This window comes from Meleagris gallopavo, chromosome 4, assembly GCF_000146605.3.
Source record: "Meleagris gallopavo isolate NT-WF06-2002-E0010 breed Aviagen turkey brand Nicholas breeding stock chromosome 4, Turkey_5.1, whole genome shotgun sequence".
NCBI lineage: Eukaryota > Metazoa > Chordata > Aves > Galliformes > Phasianidae > Meleagris > Meleagris gallopavo.
This window is the reverse complement of record NC_015014.2, coordinates 42,875,828-42,885,954: the sequence shown is the minus strand read 5'-3', so window position 1 is coordinate 42,885,954 and position 10,127 is coordinate 42,875,828. Positions and strand designations below refer to the sequence as shown.

The 10,127-nt window shown below is 36.7% G+C and overlaps 1 protein-coding gene across 1 annotated transcript in view; it reads right to left on the bottom strand.

Annotated features, from left to right (window-relative positions):
• Nucleotides 1-631: 631 nt before the first annotated feature.
• LOC100539703 (LON peptidase N-terminal domain and RING finger protein 1-like) overlaps nucleotides 632-10,127 on the bottom strand; it is a 9,851-nt gene continuing 355 nt past the window's right edge. The window contains exons 2-8 of the mRNA XM_019615137.2: nucleotides 6,412-6,553; nucleotides 4,058-4,180; nucleotides 3,220-3,366; nucleotides 2,476-2,713; nucleotides 2,298-2,388; nucleotides 1,344-1,458; nucleotides 632-781 (exon numbers count right to left, since the gene is read on the bottom strand). Of these exons, the coding sequence (XP_019470682.1) occupies nucleotides 656-781; nucleotides 1,344-1,458; nucleotides 2,298-2,388; nucleotides 2,476-2,713; nucleotides 3,220-3,366; nucleotides 4,058-4,180; nucleotides 6,412-6,553 (982 nt within the window). The 3' untranslated portion in view covers nucleotides 632-655. The remainder of the gene's footprint in view (nucleotides 782-1,343; nucleotides 1,459-2,297; nucleotides 2,389-2,475; nucleotides 2,714-3,219; nucleotides 3,367-4,057; nucleotides 4,181-6,411; nucleotides 6,554-10,127) is intronic.

The following is a 10,127-nucleotide window of genomic DNA, read 5'->3' as shown; positions in this document are numbered from 1 at the left end:
AACCACGGCTTAAAACATAATTACTGAGCAATGCCGAGACTTTTTTTTTTACAGTATGTGTTTGAGGTCGTAAAACACCTGTTACAAACTTCAATAATAACCACGTTACAATAACTTCCATAATCAGTAAGAACACAGTCACTGAATACTTATGTATTGATTTGAATACATAACAGCAGTGAGCTGAAATGTCTAGTCAGTGACTATAGGACTTGTCACGAGAGCAAGAGTGTTTCTTGTTTTTTCCTTTTTGGTTAAGTTGATGCCACAATAACTGCATAGTAACCAGTTCTCCATTTAGGTTAAGTTCAACGATGCAACCCAAGCTATGGTTTTTACACTTGCAATGTCTCAACAAGGCATAGTAATTGAAAAAAACTAAGCAGAATCTAGGAATAATTATTAATGGGAACGTTTATCTAGAAATTCTTCCACTGGAAATGCATACCTCCAGGAGCTTATCAGCACAGCTGTGCTCTATCCTTTCAGCCCCAGTTTGTACTGATAGCAGGTATGCCACAACCCAGTTGCAAGACCTTACACTTGGATCTATTGAATCTCATGAGGTTCAGCTGGGCCCATTGATTAAGCCTGTCTAGGTCAAATACCATTCAGATACTAATTTCTCAGGTTTTCTAGGTAAAAGGTGTGAAGCTTACTTTGAGTGTTCAGCCGTTTCTTCAGCATGAATTCTTTTTCTCTCATACAGTTCATCAGACAAGTATTTCATAATTAATTCCTCTAGTAGCTCTGTGATGCTATATTTTCTGCTTGCAAGGTACTGTAAACAATTTAAAACAAAGTGTTTCTTTATTGATATATTAACAGAAGAATTGAGTCACATCAGCTTTTTTTTTTTTTTAGAAGTGTGATACATGAAATGTGTGACAAATGAGATATATGTCCATGAAAACTTGAAGATATGAAGAGCTCTGAAATTCTTATATTTCTTAACCCCCACCGTTAATATTTGAAAATTCTGTTTAAGTTCTTACAGTCTAAACATCTCTGGTGTCTAATTCAGTATGTATTTCCAGACTTACCAGAATTTATTTTTCACATTACAAAGCCACACAAATACGGAAAGCGTATAGAAACCACAGAGAAGTCTTATTGAACAGTTATCAGTTTACTAATAATCAGGATTTAATTATATCATAAAGTAGGTGATCACAAAAATATAAAACCTCTAAGACTCTGAGGCAAACCTAGTCAGTTTGTATTGATATTTACCTCAAGTTTTTTCTTTCTAGGAGCAATCTATAATCATAATTCCTTGCATTTTAAGAAGCCTTTACAATGATAAAATGTTTGTCTATCTGAGTTCTACCGATCAACAGTACCTCCTTCAAACTCTCCTTACAGAGTGGACACTGAGGAGCATGGTCTAAACACCGTTCCAAGCAACCTTTGCAAAAAGTGTGTCCACAAGGTGTTGTCACTGGCTCAAAGAACAGCCTGAAACAAAGTTATTAAAAATTAAGATACCGTGGCAAATGTTTGTTTGTTTTCTTTATTAAGCAACACACACAACTCAGCGATCAACCTTTTAAATTTTTTTCCCCACTAATTATTATCTAAAGAGAACATTAATCCCATGTCTCCTTATGCTACCTTTTCTTCTATGAAGTTTGTTTCCATTCATCACTGCACTAGTTTTGTGCACGTTACGATTAATCCAAACACATCTCTATGCTCTAAATATTTAAACCTTCACTCCAATACAAAAAGATTTTGATCCTACTACACAGATATTCAAAATATACAAAATGAAGTAATTATTTAAAGAGGTATGTTGTTTTCACATTGTTTTGCACACTATTAACAGAACTATAGACAATCTAGCAGATAGACTATGTTTTAAGATTTCTATTCTAGAACAGAAGACTACTCAATAAAAACTATCCATCAACTGCATCTACTAGATTGTCATTCTGAAGTCATTTCCTTGATCTGAAATGCACAGGTAATCCTTCTAGCCATTAGACCTTCCAAATGAACAAATTAACTAGTTTTATTGGCTGAAAAAAACTCTAGCAGTGTATCACAGAAGATCCTCTCCTTTTTGAGCTACCAGCTGATACCACCACAAATTTGACAGGCAACTTGACTACAATTATGATGTAACACATTTAAATAAGCATTTAAATACTGGGATATAGGAAAGCCTGAAAATGTCAGTTTCTTAACTGACATTAGAGCTCATCACAATCTATAAACATCTCAGTTAACATGTGACAAAGATATGTAGTCAAACACCTATAATGAAAATATTGAATCAATGAGAAAAATCTTACCTCATACATAAAGAGCACTCAAAATCGGATACGTCAATCAAATTCTCTGGAACTGTTCCATAAGCCAGTTTCATGTCCCTGTTTGAATTTTCTAAAGAAAGACAAAAAAACCCACACCTTTCAAAGACAGGCACAAGAGAATAAATACTTCAGATTTTCAAATTAAGTGATCGCTTACCTCCTTGCTTTTTGTGTTTGTTTCTTCCATCTTCACACACAAATGTATCCTGCTCTGAAAATGAAAGCTTTCTTTTCAACAAAGCACCTTTTTCTCGGCCAGACAGAAGAGGTTCAGAAGATACTCTCTTTAAGCCATCTTCCTTGGCAAGGGCTTTTGTTGAGTTAAGAGCATGGGCAGATTGTGCACGATTTAGGCTTCCAATCACAGGCTCCAGTACCTCTGATCTTCCTAAACTCTACATAAGACAAAAGAACTGTACATAAGGGATAACACAAATGTAAGAACATAAAATATAAACATGCAAAAATGGTTAATCCAAACTGATATGCAGTCAGCTCATCAGTTAACTGGAAGAATTTGTTAAGACAATACTCAGATTTGCTTATCATTAACAATTAAAAAAAATATTTATCTTAAAGAGAAGAAAAACTAAACTTCTTACTTTGAAGCTATACTAAAAAACAAATATAAATATAAAATATTAATAACAATAATATCAAAAAGTACTTTTTGCTTTAGAACTAATATAATATCTCGGTAATTTCTAGTAAGTAATTCACTTGAATGAGGTATATAATAATCCAAATGAAAAGATATCGCTCCCAAATCATAATTCTTCTAATTTAACCAATTGCAGAGAGCCAGCATTTACATTAGAAAATAAGCATGACAAATAAGGATATCAAGATGTCTGATACTGGCATATTAGCAAGTATTAGAACAAATTATGATTTCTATTACCTGATCAGGACAAAGTTGTAAATTGCAGTAAGGCTCAGTCATCTCAGAACCAAGCACAAAAGATTTATTTCGAGTATGTGGTGAACTCCAAGCAGATTCCTTCAAACTCTCTCCTAGAATCTCTGGTGACAGTACATCACACAATGTCTGGAAAACAAACAGCTAACTGTTCATAACAATGAAAGGAAGACCTGGGTATAGCTTCATTATAAACCTACTCACCAAAACCAACAATTCAACTTATATGAAGTTACTCCCCAAATAAAGCTTTATTTAAGAATGGTTAGAAATAAGCAGAAATCCATATTCCTGTATAACTAAGCATAATTTATCTTAGAATCATTTCCACTGGAACTGGATGATCTCCATGAACATTCAGACATTATCAATTAAATATTATGCAGTTTTTCCAATGCAGTTTGTATTATTAAGGAAAACGCATCTAGAAATTCTTCCACTAGAAGTAAGCAACCTCTTCAGGGTCAGACATTATCAATTCAGTATCACACACATTTCTCTGTGCAGGTTTTCATTACTGAAGAAACGCTGCTGTCGTTTACGCATTAAATAATTCCATTTACCATATTCAAGTTACCATTCCCTTTGCATTCACCTACAAGCAAATTCAGAAGCATTAATACTTTGAGGCATGTGCCCTCAAAATCTATACGTTAGGACTCTCCAACACAGCATGGTACATCTTGAAAGGAATTAAACCAACAGCTCAACCCTCTCCGTATGCATGACAGATTTTTTGATGGTCAATTGTCTACCACAACAGGAACTTTGTAAAGGAATCCAAACATAGGTAGTAATCCAGTTTGATATATCAAATTACCTTTTCTACTTCTATCTTGGCTGGAAGAAAATCTTCATCAAGGGCTAAGCACTGTAGAAACAGTTGTAAGGCATCGCCTACAAAGCCAGAGTCGTGCAGCACTTTTCCTTTCCGGAAGTAGACCTGAGAAACAGAAAACATGTTTACACTTCTGGTGAATATATAGAGCTGTAGTATTCACCTTACAGGCCTTACAACAGAGTTAGAACAAGAACCCTCAATGACAAAGGAATGCACCTCTTCAGCAACCTTCAGCCATGCACAGCATGTCTGACACATGTCTTGCCTAACTTAAGTCCCCTACACTGAAAATAACTATGGCATAGGCTGGTGTTCATCTCCTTCCAGTTAATTTGCTCTGGCTTAGATAAAAGCCAGACTTTAAAACAGACTTAAAATCCTGACTGAATTCACACAAGGCCTTAATCTCACTATTCTGTGCGGTTCTGGAAACAGAGAAGAGGGAAATTCCATGAAAATTATTACATATCCTTGTGAAACAGCTTTCACTGGACACCTTTTTTGCTGTTTTGTTGGAAGTCTTATAGCTTTAACCTGCATGAAAAGGCAATCCACACAACCATGCATTCCTTACATCTATCTATATTTAGATTCCTAATCCAAAACAACGAACTTTTGGAATTGCTTCCTCCAACTACATTTTATTCTTGAACACTAAATAAAAAAATGCTTACTATTTTATATAAGGTAGAAGGGAAAGAAAGAGATGAGATTACTGCATGTTGGTGAACTTACAAAAATACAATGTTGGACCCAACTCACACGAATTAAAAAAGTTGCATTTGCAGTAATATAAACAGAAACTCAATAAAAAAAATTCTAAACTAGATTTTGGACAATGGGCAAGAAAACTGAACCAGAAAAAACAAACAAGCAAAACACTGAATGCAGTTTCTATAGACTGCCAACATGAAACAGTAATCTTAAACAAGGCTGTAAGATGAGGGCGTGCATCTTCTCTGATGGATTTGGGCAGTTTCATTAAGAAGGAAAGCAAGCTAATCCTCCTCTTACAGGTACTTCATCTCCTTACACAGATAATAATTTTATCCATCAAACCAAGCTCAGTTAAATGAAGTCTGAGAAACAAAGAAAGGCACAACGCTCTCTGAATTTGCAGCAGCCGTGAAATTGCTCAACACAGGAGAAAACAAGACCGAAGCAGTTATCTGTCCCTGTGCAGCAAGACCTTGCTGCTCCTGCTGTGCTGAGTTCGGATGCTGCTGCAATAAGCAATATTTAAGTAGCAACAGTTCCAAAGGCCAATGACTCTCCAGTTGCCTGCACTGTCTGCAGAATTCAGCTTTCAACGATTTTCTCTGTGTTTTTCAAAGAAAAACTTTCCCAGCTCAAACAGCAAGTTTTCTTCACCAGACAAACAAAAAAGGCAACTCTAAGAAGTTACATCACCACAAACTATCCCAACTCCAAGTACTGAAGCCAGTAACGAAGGCCCCAAATAAACACATTTTTTACTACTGCAAATAATATTGCAAAAGAATTTAATGCTCTCTCTACATGTTTGTTTAACTCTGGTAGCAATTGCAAAAGAAAATTGTCCTATTAGTATTCTTTTTTTTCCTAATCAGTAAGACTCAAAAAAAAAACCTGAGAAATGTTGACTCAACGTAGAGCCAAAAATCCTAATCTGCGCTGGCAACAATGCTCACTCATCTCACATGATATTCAAAGAACAAATAGCAATTAAAACGCTCTCAAATTTGGGAAATGCTGTCAAAGTATAAACACTTCAGGGAAATGCAGAGCTTTAAAAGGACTAACTTTTATATAACATAAGAAATTTCATATTTTGGTTACATCAATGAGCCAAACACTAAGAAATTCTGCAGATGAAGCAGTTAAAGCTGGCTGCATGATTTCAGCCAGCCACCCACTCAAATAACATTCAGCTGAATTTAAGTTTGTAAATATTTTAAAACTTTTCTTAAGAGAATTTGAAAAAAGCATTGTTCTTAAAAAGAGAAATAAGTGCTAACAAGCAACTGTAAACAGCATGCAAGTTCTTCATAGTACTTCTCAACAAATCAGTTCTGCTCCACATCACTCTACATCCAGCATCACTATCGCATGTTGCGATGGGAAATAAAAGCACCTGAAATTGTTGATGAAAGCTGAATTAACAGTTCCAACTTACAGTGCTGACCAGTTGCCTGTCTCACGTATAAGTAACTATTTTAAGAAACTTTTGAGTACTTTGCATTTACAAAGAAAAACAAGAAAACCAAGTGTTTAAGACAGCTTGCATTATGCAAAATACGTTATGTTCATAGATAAACATAGATCTTGAAAAATTAGGAGTTTAATCAACTTACCTCTGGCCAATTTGGCATTTTAGAAATAACAAAGTTTAGATCTTCTATGGCTGTTTTATACTCTTGGAGGCCAGCGTATGACTCAGCTCTGTAGATTCTTAGCATCAAGTTACTGGAATCTGAAGACAAAATTAAATAACATCTTTAATAATTTGGAATGTTGTACTTTTTTAATGAGATGTTTTACAGTGATGTCAAAGCCTTACTGTACAAAAACATTTAGTACACTCTTCTGTACTGTACAACAACTGAGGTACCTCCTTCCTGCCTTTTCACCAGTATTTGGATTTTAAAAAACTGGCAATGCTTCCAAGCTTATATCTTCCAAGATTAACTTTTGAACCCTTTTATATTTTAAAAGATTTAGCACCAAAGCTGACAAAATAAAGTATTGCTCAATATTGCTGTGACAACAGAAGTAGAGAACAGAGCTGATTTTAGTTTTATGGTACACTTATGCAAAATCACACAAATCTGTCATTTTTCAAGCATAGTGAATCTCAAGTATTAAAAAGTCTAAGTATTAGAAAGCTTCCTTTCAAATGTTTGACTTTTTATTTAGACTGTCCTTTATTCTGATAATGCCCAGCCCCTGCCAGCGATAGCTACAGACAGTGTTAGCACCTGATGATTTATCAGAGATAGTCTATACCCCTACAAGGACTGAAAAGATAGCCAACACCAGAAAGCCACTGATGCCAGCTGGCAGCCTTGCTCGAAGTAGTTGTGCTAGAATCACCTCCACAGAGGAAAAACATTCATGTGTGTTCTTTAAAGACAAATTCTCGTGTCCCAGATGCAGCATTTTGGACTTTCAGCAGAGGAATCTCAAAATAGGAAATCTCCATGTCATTTTAAACCATGACTTTCATAACACAGCTAACTGCACACCTGTGCTTTTCACCAAAATAAATACGTTAAACATTAATGTAATGTAAATAACACTCAAATTAAGTTCCATAAGCTTGTTTGAACAAGATTCCCTTGGAGGGATGCAGAGGAATCATTTCAATTCTATATTCTGTCTTAAGTCTACCCTAAATGCCTAGTTTAAGTTCCCATAATTTCCAGCGTTAGCTTGTTTTACACATAAGTCTGCTTTAGCAGCAAGCCAGACCAGTCAATGAACCAAAATATTTTAACATACTGTTTTATATTTAGATATCACAGGTAAAAGACTTTAACAAAAAAGAAACGGTAAGTAAATAAAAACTGTCAACAGATTTCATGGATGAAAATGAAGTGTGTGATTCAGCTATAGTTCAGTTTCCCTTAAAATACATATACTCCTAAATCTGTTTCTCTGCTTTGGACAGTTAACAGAAATCGGTGAAATTGTCTAACTTAACATGTAATCCTGCAGGTGCAAGATCACCGATGCCTGCTTTCTTGTGGCCTTCTGACTATTGTAGCCTTCTAAGGCAAGAGCTCAGTTCTTTTCTGTTGTGTTTCATTTTTTGGTGTCCAGCAGAGTCAATATTGACCTAAATTCCTTTCTTCAGAGGCAGCAGTGAGTGGGGGTCTTTGTTCTGTAATAAACTAGCAGCCTATTTGCACTTCATCAGTGCAAGGATTTCATCTTTTTCAGACTTTCAAGTGTAGAAGATGATCTCAGGAGCCCCAAGCTTTCCTCAAGAAGGTGGGGTTAGGGATAGTCTGAAGATAAAAACGTAAGTTAAGTCTAGAGCTGGTGGATAGTTTGTTCTTTATCCAAGAGAAAAGCATGGTTTGAACTGAACTGCTACAAAATTAAGGTCTACATCAAGGAGTTCAACTAGATTTCAGCTCTGCTGCTACACAAAAACTTCCAGTGAATCACAGAATATGCCAAGATGGAAGGGACCCATGTGGATCATCAAGTCCAACACCAGGCTCCACAGAGGACCACCCAAAAATTAAATCCTATGTCTGAGAGTGTTTTAAAATAAGAATTCCTAGGCTTTGTATTGTGGGGAAAAAAAAAGTTTTACAATGTTGCAGAATGCGTTTTGATGCTTGCCACTTAACAAGAGGACGTAAAATTATATGGACTGTTTCAAAAGTAAAGCCTATTGATTTCCATGGAGGCTACAACACTCACAATAAATACAATAACACTACATAACAAATTCTCAGCTGCAGAACACTATCTTTTTTTTGACACAGTCACCACCATTAGTTATGCATTTATCAGCACCAAATAAGAGCCTGTATGCTGTGCTCTTAAAAATCTGCATGGCCATCCAGAATGGGGTTTGTCTTTCATGTTGCTGATGCCATTCCTGAAACGTACCACCGACTGCCTCACTGTGCTGACATTCAATGTTTGGTCTCTATAAACATTCAGCAAGCTCTATCATCTGTTGCATGGCAACAAACTGTAATCGAATATTGGTGGGATGGTTCAACTTCTAGTGCCATATCATCATTTGCCTCTGACATCATGGGCCAACATAGTAAAATAGGAGGCATTACTTTTGGAGCAGCCCTCGTATTTCAATTCCTTATATCAGATACTAAACAAACCAGAAATAGTTTGTTTCAACAGTCAATTTTAACACTACAATATATTATATAGAGACCACTCTCTCCTAGCACATCAATACAAATTACTGCAATTAAAAACCAAAAGGTACTGAATATCTTCAGAGCAGAAATGTGTGCGCCAAATATTACTGCACACAAATAGAAAACTGTACAAAAGCTTACACACAAAAACACCAGGTAAGCATTCATTTCTTTACTACTCTCAAAGCATCTGCTTCTACCTACTGTCAGCATGAGAATATCATAAATGAATTGCTTCTGGTCTGGTTGCCCGGCTTCACCTGGTAAAAGATGCGCTCTGCACCAGTGTTCAAAAGAACTGCAGAATGCAGTATTTATGAATGCAGTACGACAGGGTCATTGCAATGGTCAAGGGTGCAAACACCTAAGAAGAGGCTGAGCTCACTGGTCTTGTTTAATGAGGAAACACTGCAGGCAGCAGAAGAACCCAAGAGCCTCCTGAAATCCCAGAAGAGGCTGCCTAGATCACAGAACCTGTCATGCACAGCAGGAAAAGCAAGTGATGATGGTTATAAATCAGAACAACAGTAGTTCGGCCTTTATGTAAACAGAAAATGTTTCACTATGATGGTAATTAACCGTTCGACAGGTTGTCCTGACAGCAGTGGAATCTTCGCCCTGGCAGCATTTTCATGGTCCAACAGGACAAAGCCTCCAGCAAACTGCTCTAACTCAGCGTTTGCCCTGTTTTGAACACAGAATTGGTCAACAGACCTCCTAAGGCTCCTCCAGCAGGAACGGGTTTGTGACTGCACCAACCTCGGTTCAGAGAGCCGGGTGTGTTGGGATTAAAGCCTTCCTTTACATAAGTTAATTCCTTCCAACGCCTGCATAGCCCATGTTACCTATGTGAAAGTTACCAATCCTCTCATGTTTCCAAAAAGTAACTTCTTTCACGTTTCAAGAAATTGCCTTATGACTCATGTAAGTCAACGCTGTACTTCAGAATCTGAAGTAAAACAAAACAAAACAAAACAAAACAAAACAAAACAAAACAAAACCCACCTCTTCCAACACTTCAGTATTTACAGTAGGAAATGCGGGGCTGCCGAAGCGCTAAAACCCCACAGATGCACAAAACCAACACAGAAGGTCGTTGTGCCAGCACCACCCAGGTGTATCCGCCCCCGGGCCGAGCCCCGCAGGGCGCACAAAGCCACGGCCGTATC